The 14153-nt window shown below is 37.4% G+C and overlaps 2 protein-coding genes and 1 long non-coding RNA gene across 3 annotated transcripts; 1 reads left to right on the top strand and 2 right to left on the bottom strand.

Annotated features, from left to right (window-relative positions):
• Nucleotides 1-22: 22 nt before the first annotated feature.
• On the bottom strand, nt 23-6701 carry sar1aa (secretion associated, Ras related GTPase 1Aa). The gene is made up of 7 exons (XM_074662704.1): nt 6617-6701; nt 4985-5051; nt 4698-4817; nt 4127-4192; nt 3579-3682; nt 3347-3478; nt 23-3267 (listed from the first exon to the last, which is right to left on the bottom strand). Exons 2-7 carry the CDS (start codon nt 5040-5042, stop codon nt 3151-3153), a joined length of 597 nt encoding a protein of 198 aa, XP_074518805.1. The 5' UTR covers nt 5043-5051; nt 6617-6701; the 3' UTR covers nt 23-3150.
• Nucleotides 6061-10424, top strand: LOC141784812 (uncharacterized). The gene is made up of 3 exons (XR_012597482.1): nt 6061-6273; nt 6607-6709; nt 9894-10424. It is a non-coding gene; the product is annotated as an uncharacterized LOC141784812 (long non-coding RNA).
• ppa1a (inorganic pyrophosphatase 1a) lies at nt 7384-12232 on the bottom strand. Its single transcript, XM_074662702.1, has 11 exons — nt 12096-12232; nt 11832-11896; nt 9787-9840; nt 9576-9695; nt 9414-9500; nt 9208-9334; nt 8161-8288; nt 7924-8009; nt 7726-7795; nt 7587-7626; nt 7384-7502 (listed from the first exon to the last, which is right to left on the bottom strand). Exons 1-11 carry the CDS (start codon nt 12154-12156, stop codon nt 7474-7476), a joined length of 867 nt encoding a protein of 288 aa, XP_074518803.1. The 5' UTR covers nt 12157-12232; the 3' UTR covers nt 7384-7473.
• Between the last annotated feature and the right edge of the window lie 1921 nt (nt 12233-14153).

Raw genomic sequence — 14153 nt, 5'->3', positions numbered from 1 at the left:
AGTAAATAAGAATGTACTTCTAGGCTGAGCACTTTACTAATAAAGGCACTGGAGCCAAGCTGTACATTGACTTTAAATCTTTTCTATTTCAGGGATGAGAATGACCACCCAGAGAGAAATTAGAGGAAGTTTGCTGCTACTGCGACAACAAAGTCACACTCCATCATTTTCTGTATTTAACGATGAGCATTTCTGCAATGATCCAGCTTGAAAAGAGAGGAACAATGTGCTCATGAGGGCCTGCGGGGAAATTAAATGAATTTGTAAGCTAAAGGCAGGTGGATTGTTCTCACTGTAAGGTGTTAAAGAGAGGATATATATCACAGGCTGCAGTGCTTGGCTGTTTTACCCCAGGAAAGCTATATTTTCTAATTTAGCTCTGAAAACAGAATTTGGGCTCTATATTTCACCAAAAACCCTGCCTCCTTTAAATGATTTACGCTGCATATACACCACAGCATAAATAGAAACATTTCACTGTATAGAATGCTTTCTCTGGACAGTTGTATCCCCACCTGGTGTGTGACACACTGATTGCTGGAGCTTATTACAGCTGAAGTCGCTAACAGCCACAATTACATCTGATTATGTTTAACGAGGCATTAACCAAATACAGTTTCATCATCAACAGCCGCCGCCATGGAGACTGCAATGAAAATCAAGCTCGATGATATTAAAGCTGCAGAATGTGAGCCTCTAACAAGCATTTGGCAGTAAAGCTTGGCTTGTTTTGGTGCTTGGTTCACTCAGTTAAAAAAGAAAGGCTCTGTGACGTGACAACATTAAATTTTCAGTTAATTTTCCATCTGTGAAAATCAGAGATTGTAGAGAAAAATCTTTTTATTCACAGAGCAATTAATTTTTCTTTATTTTTCTGATAAAAAATAAATGAAAATTGATTTATCTTAATATATATTCACTTATATACAACATTTTAACAAACTTAAGTATATAAAGTTGAGTTATTCATTTTTAAACCTTCTGTAATTCACAATATTCCAGTTAAAGAGGGAATAATAGGGGATCCAGGACAGTGCCCTGAGGGACACCACAACATGGTGAAGCCCTAGAAACAAGGCTCAATACACTTTTATATGATTTGTTGCATTCACATGACATTTGTACTTTGATGTATACACTATTAGTATTAACTGATCCCTTTTTTATGCAGTGTGTTGCCCCGGGATACTTCAACATGCAATGCAGAAGCTGAAATCAGAACCTTGATCCTTCCAGTTGATACGACAACTCTACCACTGAGCTACAGCAGTCTTTGTACAATTGAGTTATTTATTTCCATACCCTGTGTCCATCCATACCACCTATCACAGTCGTGGGTGGCTGGAGCCTATCCCAGCTGTCATTGGGCGAGAAGCGGGGTACACCTTGGACTGGTCGCCAGTCAATCGTAGGGCTGACATATAGAGCCAGACAACCATTCACTCACGCACTCACACCTATGGACAATTTTGAGTGACCATGTTTTTGAACTGTGGGAGGAAACCGGAGTACCCGGAGAGAAACCACGTATGCACGGGGAGAACATGCAAACTCCACACAGAAAGGCCCACCGGCTGAGGTGAGAATTTGAACTGGTGACCTTCTTGCTGTGAGGCTGCAGCGCTAACCGTCGCGCCACCATGCAGCCCCCATACCCTGTGTAGTTCACAATATTACTTTAAAGGAAGAAATGATAGAGGACCGAGGATAGTACCCTGGGGGACTCCACAATAGAGTGAGGCACTTGAAACATTGCTCCTTCAACCACAGCAGAGGAGACCTCAGCATTGGTCGCCTCTTGTGGTGCAAACTTACTTTTTGTGAGACTGTTTACACATGAGAAATGACACACAGCCCATTGAGTCCACAAAAATGTTTGTTTACAACAACATCAGAAACAGGAACCACACACCTTCACCTCTCTACATAAATCTTATCTTCAAGTTTTAACTATTTGCACAGGTTGTTGATGTAAATATTAGTTCAAGTTATAGCCACTTATAAATAAATCCAGTACATTTAAGTTACATTTATATTTATAACTCTATCATACATAATTTACAAGAGTTCTGTAGCTTGCACAGATGTAAACAGACCATACACCTAAGTATGTTTAAATATATGGACACAAAGAACGGACATACATCAGTATAAATAATGAGATATGCACTCTCATATCTTTTCAGATAATCAAAAAGTACATTTTTCTGCTCAATGCTTTAAGCTAAACAATGAAATAAATAAATTAACATTTCATTAATTTTGATTACAGTGAAGGCTCAGCGCTAACACTTTTCCCATGATTAAACAACTAAAGATTGTCTCTTCTACGGTGCAGTCGCCCATTCATCTTTATTGCTTCCGTAAATTCTAAAAACCTTCAAAAGCTTCATATTAGCTGCCTTTAATGCAACACAGCAACCTTGAGCAAACACAGGAAGAGTTTCTAAACTTATCACAACATTAAAACTCCAATACAGATTATTAAAACTCATCAGTGAGCACATCCCTTTGCTAGAGTTAATCACTTTTTTCTTGCCTGTATTTGTGGGATGCGTTTATATATTTATTTTTTCAAAGAGTTATTTTGGCTCAGCGCTCAGCATGGAAGAAATCTTTTGTCAAAGTCTAATCTCTCTGCCTCCTAATCCTGAAGTCATTACCATACTTCTCTGGCTCTGTGCTCTGATAACACTGGCTGCCAGTATTAAATTACATGAAGTTTAATCAATCATTTGTTTGTTTTTGTCAAATCAAAACTTCTTAATCTGAAGTCAGACAACCTTTGACAACCCCAACGTGAAAACTGGCTTTGTTTTTTAATCCCTCTACTCATAATAAATCTATTCCATGATAAATAAAGCAACACTGATGCTTACATATCTACATTCTTGCATAATGTATATCTACTCATTTACATCTCACATTAATAACACACAAGAAACAGACAGTTCACCATGAACCACTTTTAAAAGTTTGCATAGAAACCTTTAAATCCTGAATAAATGCTTTAAGTATTAAAAAGAATATGCTCTTAATAATGCTGTTTGAAATTTGGGCTGAGTGACACAATCAAAGGCTCCGAGTCTCTGTCATGCTCTATGAAAATGTGTCAGAAAAACCCCTCTGGTTAAGCTTCAGCCCTGCGTGTCAGTCGATGTACTGTGATAACCATCTGAAACCTTCCCCGTAGCCTTGTTTTTTCAGCACGCTGCACATGAAGATCTCCAGCGGTCGGGCGTTCAGCTCCTTCAAAGAGACATTTCCCTGTCGACGACAACACAGATTAAAATGAGGAGCACAGTTATCATGCAAAGGCACACCAATGTAGACTACAGGTCTCTACCTTTCCTGTGACTTGACCATCAAGAGCAAAGGCTCCTCTCAGTCCGCCTTCACTGATGGCCTCAGGGCGATCAATCTTATTCCCCAATATCAACACCGGGACGTTGACTATAGTCTCGTCTCCAAGGAGAGCCTGAAAAAAACAGAAAACCAGTGTCATCAATCTGCTGTTAACAGACAGCAGGCAGCGGCGCCTGGTGCAAACAGCTTGTATCTGTGGAGTTTAATCTCACATCAAGTTCAGTCTTGGATTCGGTGAGTCTGTCGTGATCTGCGCAGTCTACGAGAAAGACAACTCCGTTCACAGCCGGGAGGTAATTCTTCCACACCCTTCGAGCTGTCATCAAAGAGAAAGCTATTAAAACTATGAACTGAAAATGTGGTGTAGCATCAGCAGAGGCAAAAACACTAAAAGAAAACTCTGAGTGCTGTCAATCAAGTGAGAACACACTCTCTGACATTATTCAGAAAAGCTCTTATCAAGCTGGACAGACAAATAATTGAGAGGCACCTTCTTTTTTCATGTTCATTTTCTGCAGCCCGTTTTAACTTTTATACAGCCACTTAATATGCTAAATATTTCAGCTTAAGAGGTTTCATTAAGGCTGGTTTAAAGCTGCTCATGGGATCTATAATGGCTGCAGAGACACCATGTGGCAGACATGAGAACTGTGATTTGTCTTTTTAATCACTTTTACTGAAGGCCTGGAGGAAGTTGAAAAAAAATGTAAATAACAAATAAAAGAAGTTGGTGACAACATCCTTATTTCAAATTTCTCACCTTGTACATGTCCTCCCAGGTCAAATGTAGTGAATGTCATCCCTCCGATTGTCAACTCCTCAGATGCTAGGAGAAAAAATATATACAATCATTATCTGGGATCTGCACCAAGAAGTTAAAGGCTCAAATCAGGGGTGGCCAACCTGTGGCTTCCAAGCTGCATGTTGCTCTTTGCCTTTCAGTGTGTGGCTCTTTGATCCACTCATAAAAATATATATATAGTTATGAGTAGTGGTGTGCCAATCAATCTAAACTATATATATTTATGGATGCATATGTTGGGATCAGTTGGGATTGATACTTTAGTTTCAGTTTCTCTTCTCTAGTACAAATTTAAACACACAAACACAATAAACCTCGCTTTGAAAATTCGAATCGTATTGATTTTTATGTTATGTCATTTCGTTTATGTGTGAGAAGAAGTGTGTTTGTAAGACCACGTGTGTGATGTGGCTCTCTGTAGTACCACGGTAATTTTTGTGGCTCTTTGTCTCTGACTGGTTGGCCACCCTTGGCTTAAATGAAAATCTCAGAAACAACAAGCCTGTTTCTTTCTGAAACCTCTCCTTACTTGGATGCAGCGTTGGCACGTGTTGGCCCAGTCGATCATCTTTCAACATGTGAAGAAGAGTTGTTTTACCAGCATTGTCCAGGCCCAGGAAAACCAGCTTCCCACTCTTTTTGTAAAGACCTGAAAAATAAACATATGGAAACAAATGACCCAAATGTCTAATCCAAGACTCACACAATCCATATGATTAACTATAACCAGAATTATACATATACACTAAAGAACACGAGGCTGTTCTGCTTTTGTTCTGTTTTTTTTTTTACTATCCTCAAACACTGTTGACTTACCTAAGAACTGTAAAACACTACTAAACCCTCGGTAGATCCAGTCGAATAAAAACGACATCTTGATGGTCTGTGATTGAAACAAGAGGACAGATTAGTTTCTGTAACACTGTGATGCAGTGGGTAAACAGAAAAATAGACTTGTTTATCTTTCAGTAAAACCAATACCAATACATTAGAAGAAATACTAACTCAACTCAACTTATTATACAGCACTTTAAAAAGAACCACAGCTGAAACAAAGTGCTGTTCATAAACAGACGCTGGCATAAATTCATAGATAAAACAAATAAAACAATAAAACAATTGTGCTAGCACTAAAATAATTGTTTCATTGTTCTTTCGTGTTTTAAAAACAAATAGTGAGGGGGCTCGTCTTATGTGGAAAGGGAGCTCTATCCAAAGTTTTGAAACTGCTAATTTAAAACCACTTTCCCCTCTGAGCTTAGTACCTCCAGGAGCAGCAGATCAGCTGACCTGAGGCACTGAGAAGGAGCATGGGGTTGCTCGGAAAGGTAAAAAACTCGGCCAGACCAACTAATTCAAATGTGGTACTAGATATGACACGTTTTAACCAATACTTTATTCCATTTCTACCATTCTCTTGGAAGACATAATCGCTGTGCGTGGCTTCAGTTTAACAGTATTCTTTTTATTCTGATTTTAAGTATGAAAAACTATTGAATTCATTTATTATTTGATCACATTAGAACAATGTGTAAATACTACAAACTAATAATGGCTTAATCTGGTGCAGCTTTAAGACTGCAAACTGTGTCTGTCAACTTGTACTAAGAAAATAATTTGTGTGCCCAGAGCTAATCAAATCACAGGGTATTTAGTTTCTGACAAACAACTGCTGACATGTAGAAAAAAATGGGCAAGATAACTGGAAGAGCCATGAGTATCAAATGGTAAAGTGTGTCAAACTTTTGAATCAACATACATACATCCGAGAACAAAGGTGACAAGTACAATTAATAAACAGCAATCAGCACTCAAGTGAAGCGATGATATGTGACGTAACACCGCAGCCCCACCCACACGTGAAACAGGTGGCTAACAGGTTAGACCGAAAAGTGCCTGTTGTAACTAATAACGTTAATGTTAGTAATGTCTTCATGTTTCATCAAAATGAACCTCACTGTTGTCTCCGAACAACTTTATTCGACCATGGTCTTCAGTTATTGTGCTTAATTCAGCTTTAAAGACGCAACAGGTCGGCCTGAATGACAGAACTATAAGATTATTTAGCTAATTGACGTCCCCTCTACCAAAAGCGCTTCTTTCAGGTATGTGATAGCAGCAGTTTGGTAAATTATGAATTTTCACATTATAACTGATAGCAGTGTAAGGTTCAGTGTTTAAAATCCTTAAAGTGTGTAGCCACGTGTGAGTTGGCCGTTGCTTAGTGAATGAACTGTGTTACAGAGATTATGCTTTTTAGCTAGTTAGCTTTAGCGTGTTAGCTAATATTAAAGCTCTAGTGCCTTCTAAATACAGGTCTCGTGCGCGTTGAAGCAACATTCACGGTCCTACGGAGCTCGCGCGCGGTTATATCTATCCGCTGAAAACGGAATCAAGAGGTGTCCCTATAACTTAATGGCTGTTTGTCGTTAATGCAGACTGACTTACCCCCTGTCACTGGCTCCGACAGTCCAGCGTTTAACAGTGTTGGTGGTCTCCTTGGAAACAGTCAATCTCAGTTCCGCGTGTTCTTCTTCGTGGGTAAGTATGTGTACTCAAGCGTCTGGTTTACTGTGGTAGCGCTCTCTGGTGGCAGTGATACACTGCTGAAGAAATCTAAACTACTTCTTCTACTTTGGACTTTTCAGGATAAATCGTGGTGAATGTTCTCAGATTCTATGCCCAAGTAGAAACAGGAATGATTCGCTGAGAAAATTCTGACAACAGCTTGATTTTTCACCTGTTTTCATATTGTCAGATTATCATTTCTTATGTTCCCAGAGTTGCAAAAGTACATTACAAATGTATGCTAAATTTTCCAAAACAATGAATAAAATGATATCATTTCATGTCATTGTTTGGCCCATTGCAGTGATCTGCTTATTCATTTGTTTTGTAGATTACCAGGGAAAAGAAACCTGTGAGGATAATAACATTAATAATCTGAGGTGTCAAAAAGACAACCAAATTCATCTGTTGTCATGGAGAAGAATAAAGTAAAGTGAGTAAAATAGACCCCGTTAATTTTTGGATTCAATAATTGATGTTTTAGGATTAAATCAAAACAAACAAACTTCAAATAGCTGCAACAGAAATTCACAACATCCAAGGATTCATATTTTATTAAGTCAGAATACACATAGCCTAAATAGATGTAAAATTGCTTACATAAATAAACAGTACAGTTTCACAACAACAGAAACAGACATACACAAAAACGTGAGCAAAAACAGCCATTGATTGTGACATAAAGTAGTTCAAGTGGTGATTTGATCAGAGGAATGAAGGAGTGAAGGACTGTCTTCTTACTTCTCATAGTAGAACCATTTGTCAACTGAAAAACAAATAACCATATAAGACTTACAGGAAATAACAAGATACAAAGCTGCGCTTAAGAAGTTAATGTGCAGTTGCCAACCTGAGCTGGGAATGGGATCCTCAGCTCCAAACTCAGATGCCTATAAGAAAACATTAAATGTTATTCTGTATGGGTAAATGACCGTACTATAAACACTGCTGAACATGAACTTATATAAAGAAAAAGGAAACAGACTTACAGACTTAACTACAGCCTCTGCGTCTCCTGCTGAGCAGCAGAACGGGCTGTCTGAGACACTTGTGTTCATGCTGATTGAAGATACAAAGAAACAAAAATAAGATATGATGATCACGATCCTGAAGTATTATGACAGAAAAAATCACACACAGCCCTTATTACTGATACATATTGGATTTCAAATCTGAATTAAACTCACCAATTTAACCCTCCAGCATCAGTCTTCTTAGTTATTAGCGCCTTCCAGAACTCGTGTGTACTCTTGACTGTTTTAATGGCAAAATCCTGCACAGAAGAAATGTCATTTACATTGAAGAAAGGCAGATTCTCATCATAAAGTCTGTTTGCTTGACACAAAAAATCAAAAAGCTTTTAAATTTACAAATATCTTATTTTATTACTGAAAATGTTGAATTTTGTTGTGAAACTGAGTTACCCTGTCTTTGAACTCTCCGTTAAAAGCAAACTGGTTTTCGGGTTTCCCGTCTGGGACTTTGTATCTTTTGAACCAATCAAAAGTTGCTTCCAGGTACCCCGGCTTGAGTCGTCTCACATCCTCTATATCTGCAGTGAGTCAATGACAAAAGAGAACTCAGAATGAATGTACAACCAATGACAAGTTATCCCTCAAAAATGCTATTAAAAATACGGAGATACTTAAAGGAATGTGAAAATAAATACGGGAACAAAAGAAGGGAGAATGCATTTTATTAAAAAAAAAAGATAAAAATATAAACACTACGGAAGTGTATTGCATTCACTTGAAGAAAAAAAAACAAACTCAGGTTTTTCAGGGTAATTTATTCTTCGGTTTGTTTGTTGTGGTAATCATTTTCGTTTTTCTGATTGATAATATTTTTTTGGTTTGTTTTTTGTTATAATTATTTCTGTTTTTATGAGTAATTTTTTTTTCTGTTTTCAGATTACTTTTTCCTATTTTTCTGAGTATTTTTTCCTGAAGTATTGAGATACTTCGAAATCTCGAGAGAGATCAGTGTTAGCGCTGAACAGGATCTCTGATCTGTGCGGGACACAGGTGCCACCACACATCCACGGGAGTTGTCTGCAGGTTGGAGGTTCTCATGGGATTTCGAAGTAGCTTGATACTTCAGGAGAAAAAATTACTCCTAAGAACAGGAGGAAAACATGACCACAAAAAACAGCAGATTGAGGTTCTCGCGGGATTTCTAAGTATCTCGATACTTCAGGAAAAAATTACTCTGAAAAACAGTAAAAAAAGTAATCTGAAAACAGAAAAAAAATTACTCATAAAAACAGAAATAACTATAACAAAAAACAAACCAATATAATAATTATAAAAAAAAACAAACCAACAAAAAAAATGTTAATCAGAAACACAAAAATGATTACCAGTTTATGCTCAGTTCTAACTCTTGAATTCCATGAAGGATATTTATTTAGTTTCAGACTAATTCTATTTATGGCATTCCTGTGACACCATACATCTGAGGTTTAGCCGTACCATTAAAGTCTCCAGCTTCAGGGTCCTCGGTATTGATCACAATGACTTTCCAGTCTGTTTCTCCCTCATCGATCAAAGCCAGAGTCCCCAACACCTTTACTTTGATGATTTCCCCTCGAGAGCACACCTGAGAATAAAGGCTCACTTTTAGAAAAGCTGAATTTGAATCAGTCTCTCTTAAATTGTAGACAGAATTTCACCTGTACCTTGTTCCCTATGTCACAAATATCAATAGGATCATTGTCTCCACAGCATCCTGTGTCGCTGTCCTTGTGGTTGGGGTCTTCCCATGTCTGTGTGAGGAAAAAACAGTGGTTAGATAGAGCAGGTTCCTGTTTTTTATTGAGTATGATCAAAGTGAAACTTGCCTGTGGAATAGCTCCATAATTCCAGATGTAGCCTTTGTGAGGGAAAACATTCGCTACGTAGCGCAGATTTCCTTTCTTCACATCTTGTATCAGGGGATTAAGAGGATCTTTGGTGGCAATCTGATATACAGACAAGACAGTTGTGTTATCGCACTAAAATCAGAAGCAAGCTCAGGTACTGTGGTCTGAAAAAAACTGTCTTATTGTTTACCTCCATCTTTGCATTTGTCCATCGTGGAACCTCAACAACAGCGTGAAAAATATTCTGAAAGATAAACAGAATTAAATGTATCTTTTCATTCTCTCTCCTGTTTGCAGATACTCCTATGAAACCTCCTGAGCACACATTTGAACAACATTATGGACTTGAGGGATGGACCAGACTAGAGGGTTGCCATCTTAAATTGATACTCATCAATCTATTGATGTAAAAGTGTGACTGGAACAGTGAGTGAGCCTTAGATAGAACATGTATTGTTGTTATGATACTCTTAAAGTGCTTGCTAAAGGACCTTTCTGTGTTTTTACACCATGGTCAATAGGGAGCACTCAGTGGACTCTCTTGAGCCTGTGTGATGTTATTCTTTATAAATAAATCCCAGTGCAGCTGGTTGATTGTTCCATTTCCTGCCTCAACCATGAGCACAGTTTTTAAAGTCAGTTAAGGACACAGCTATTATAGCCCCCAGGTGGTGCTGTGAAAAGCAGCTGTCCACAACTGAGGACAAATTGAAAATTGCCACTGTTCTTGAAAGTCTCCCTGAGGCAGTTATTGCCACAAATGTTGAGAAAGAGAAGAAAAAGCAGAACAGATCCTCCTGTAGTGCTGCAAGTTGCTCTTTTGTTTACCTGGAGCTTTTTTGTAAGAAATGTACAGATTAGAGATGAGTCAAGATTTTTGAATATTCAAATAGTTGTTTCTCATTAAAGAACTGAATATGTGATGTGAGTATTTTCCTGCCTAGCTGGCACACTAGTTCTTCTGACTCTGAAAGATGTTTGCTATCTGTCAATTAAGAAAAGGAGAATGCATCAACACGAGGGATGGGTACCGAATTAGGTACTTTTATAGGTACCAAAAGAATTCTGTCAAAAGTACCGGGTACCTATTCATGGAAAATCAAAAGGTACCATGTTTAGGTACCTAAATGCATCCTTGTGACTTTGAGGGGCTGGAAGAGTAGGTAATTTTGCATGCTGGCCATGAACACAGCATTGCAAGGTTATATTTTGAAGAATAAATATGTGAAATTATAGAAATTTGAGATTTTATTGCTACTAATTTTTTTTAATTGACAATTTTTACCACATGAATACAAAAAGTACTGGAAATTGGTACTGTTGAGCATCGATATCGATTGCCAGGTAACAGGCATCGGTACCGTATCGGTTCAAATGTGAAAGGTACCCATCCCTAATCAACACAAGTACCAAAACTGGCGTGGTTCTTTGAGACACCGGTAGTGACTGTGGGTTGTAGAAAGTCTCTATGAGGAACTTCTCTGATATTATTAACAAAAGTACAGTAAAGTGCCAACTTTGCTAAGCTAAACTAGCATCACATAAGTCTATAACAATTCTACGCAGCAAGCAAGGCAACCAGTAGAAGGGACAGTGACTGTTCAGTACTCGCTGGATAGTTCTTGGTGACTACTGATTGATAGTTCCCCGAGACTATCGGTAAATCTTTGCATAGTTCTTGGTGTGTATCATAATCCCAAAATAGCTCTTTAGAGTATTGATTAATCCCTGAGTAGTTCCTAGAGACTATTGGTCAATCACTGAATAGTTCTTGGTTACTATCGATTAATCTTCAGAACAGTACAGATTAATCACCAAACACTTCTTTGTGACTATCGATAAATTCCTGACAAGTTCCTCAAAACTCTCAATGAATCGCCAAACAGCTCTTGGTGGCTATTGCTAAATAACCAAATAATTCTTGGTAACAACCAATAAATAGCTCCCTGAGACCATTTATATATCTTTGGATAGCTCTTGGTGTGTATCATAACCCTAAAATAGTTCTCTGGAGATTTGATTAATTCCGAATAGTTCCTAGAGACAATGGCTGAATAGTTCTTGATGACTAACAATTGCTGTAAAGTTAATGGTAACGATTGATTAATCAGCAAATAGTTCTCAGTGACCATAGATTAAATGTCAGATAGTATATGGTAACTGTTGAACAACACAAATTTCTTAGATGTCCATCACCAGAAAAACTCTAGATCTACTTTTTAGTTTCGTGCTCACCTCTGCTTCATCAGCGTAGACAGGTATGTCATGAAATGGAGAAATGTATTTGCCAGCAGAGTTTTCTAATAAAAAAGAAAACACAGTTGAAAGCACAAGAAAAAACAAACTTTCTTGAACCATAAAAGTGGGAGTTTATCATTATTTTTTATTGTATAGCTTTAACTGTAGTTATTGCTAAAGCCACATGCTAATAAAGCAACATCTCATAATCCTGAAAGGCAAACCGTATCACAAAAGCACAAATTAGAGTTGTGTTCTTACTGAAAAACACCCTGTAGTCCTGAGTGTTTGGCCTGCCCCTCTCCTCGATGGTGAAGCTCATGTCTGCGCTCTGTAACTCTCCCTCTGTGGTCAAAGCGCTAACTCAGTGAACTAAGAGGCTCCTGACTGAAAGGCGGTCATTCAGAAGGAGGCTGCAGGCATGCGCACTACTTAAGCCAGAGTTAGAGCCCTGACAGCTGCCTACATATGACAACTAGACTGCTGTATGCACAGATGATGAAGCCATGCTAGCTCCTGTATGGTTCCAACATTAGCATTTGTTGCTAACACAACTCTTATTGAACAATTCAACAACTAATTCCCCCTTATCATGTCTTCTTTATGCTTTCTCATGGCAGGGGACAACATTTGTACCCCTCTCTGCTTGTCCACTGACTTGTTTCTCTCATGTAACCCTCAGCGCCTCTTGAGAACTCTTTTCAGGCAAAAACAGATGGAGCTGACTGGTGTTAGCAGTAAACCAATTAGCAAGGCAGGATTAGCTAGTGTGCTTGTGTTGTGGCTTCTTATCTCTTGTGTTTCACTGTAACTATTTGATAACATACTTATTCCTATTTTTGGAAACAGTAAGTACAAAATAAAGTGACTTGGTCTCTTTTTGTATTTAATCCATAGCTTCTAAATTGGTAGTAATGACCACATTTGGTGGTAGTGCAGTATCCCTCTACACACTGTGTGATCAAGGCAAGTTGGTTTTGAGGTGAGTATGATGCAGAGTAGAAGGTCATAGACTGGGCAGGAGAGGCATTACGTGATGCTTTAATCCTCACACACAAATACAGGGACTAAAAAGTTATTAAATCCATGAGTCACAATAATAATAAGACCAAGGATTTAACATAGATTTGGTCAGTATGGAGTAAAAGCTCATATGTTCTCATTCTTTCTTGCTCAGTTTGCTCCTCTGAGTTCATGTAGCACAAAAACTAAAAATAGCAACAAGGAGCCTGGCTTGCAGGTGATCCAGACTCAACAGAGCAGCTATTTAGAGAATTCTTGAAAAGCTTGTGCAAACAAACACAATCCTTGATGGCGAATTGGTCTGCAGCCTCTTTCAGAAATTAAAAGCACTGTTAGTTTTTATGCTGCTATATTACAAATATTGATTCAAGTCTGTGTTGCTTTAAGTTAACAACTGGTGGAGTGATAGTTTATATACATATATATATATATATATATATATATATATATATATATATATATATATATATATATATATATATATATATATATATATATATATATATATATATATATATACACACATATATATATGGATGTGTCTGATGTAGTAATACAGGATTTAATTTTATAAAAATTCTGAGAAAAATAATTCAGGTTAAGGTAAAAACTGTTACTTTCTGGCCCAAATTATTCCAAGGGTATGTGCATGTTAACCAGTAGTATATGCAAATCACTGAGAGCTTAAATTAAACGTGTTCATTTGAAGAAACGTATTTGCAGGTTTTTATCACACAATTATTAGGCATGTTAGACAGATGAGAATCAAAAGTTAATAGCTTTCTGTTGATTTTTAGTTTTCTCCCCTTTTCATTTATTCTAAGATTGTTAATTTTAGAAAATCATCATCACACCTTCAAAAGTGAAAAACTATTAATATTATTTTTTGAATACTATCTTTCAATAAACCATGTGTTCTTTAAAAATATTGACCAAAGCTCTGAGCTAAGCGCAAATCCAAACAAGACGACTTTTTTAATCGTCATCTCTATCCATTCTGCTTATCAATCTGATTCTTCATTAATTTCCTTATCAATTCCTGCTGTGAATTTTATCTGTACAAAAAGTAGTGTTTACAGGTTTTCTGTGTCAACAACATTTAATTGAGTTTATACTGTAAGTAAATAAAATGTAATTGGTCACTGAGTCTGGATATTTCTGGGCATAATTATACAGAAACAAGTAAAAACTGCACACAATATGACGTTGATGTACTGTGTTGTAATATTCTTATAATTCAAGCCATCTAGTGTCTCAAAGTGGTTATGGCAATGGTTTGAGTTGTTTGGAAGCTTT

This window comes from Halichoeres trimaculatus, unplaced genomic scaffold, assembly GCF_033239565.1.
Source record: "Halichoeres trimaculatus isolate MK-OKI-2021-1 unplaced genomic scaffold, fHalTri1.1 fHalTri1_scaffold_23, whole genome shotgun sequence".
NCBI classification, from domain to species: domain Eukaryota; kingdom Metazoa; phylum Chordata; class Actinopteri; order Labriformes; family Labridae; genus Halichoeres; species Halichoeres trimaculatus.
The sequence above is the reverse complement of the archived record's forward strand: the minus strand, read 5'-3'. Positions and strand labels throughout refer to the sequence as shown.

What these genes read in the sequence shown, in the direction of transcription:
- sar1aa (XM_074662704.1), bottom strand. Translation starts at nt 5,042, where the DNA reads ATGTCGTTTTTATTCGACTGGATCTACCGAGGGTTTAGTAGTGTTTTA. An exon ending in AATCCAAGACTGAACTTGAT is followed by an intron (nt 3,479 to 3,578) that starts GTGAGATTAAAC and finishes TGTTTTTTTCAG; the next exon opens with GCTCTCCTTGGAGACGAGAC. An exon ending in ATGGTCAAGTCACAGGAAAG is followed by an intron (nt 3,268 to 3,346) that starts GTAGAGACCTGT and finishes TGTCGTCGACAG; the next exon opens with GGAAATGTCTCTTTGAAGGA.
- ppa1a (XM_074662702.1), bottom strand. Translation starts at nt 12,156, where the DNA reads ATGAGCTTCACCATCGAGGAGAGGGGCAGGCCAAACACTCAGGACTAC. An exon ending in ATTATGGAGCTATTCCACAG is followed by an intron (nt 9,501 to 9,575) that starts GCAAGTTTCACT and finishes TTCCTCACACAG; the next exon opens with ACATGGGAAGACCCCAACCA. An exon ending in TTTGTGACATAGGGAACAAG is followed by an intron (nt 9,335 to 9,413) that starts GTACAGGTGAAA and finishes CTTTATTCTCAG; the next exon opens with GTGTGCTCTCGAGGGGAAAT.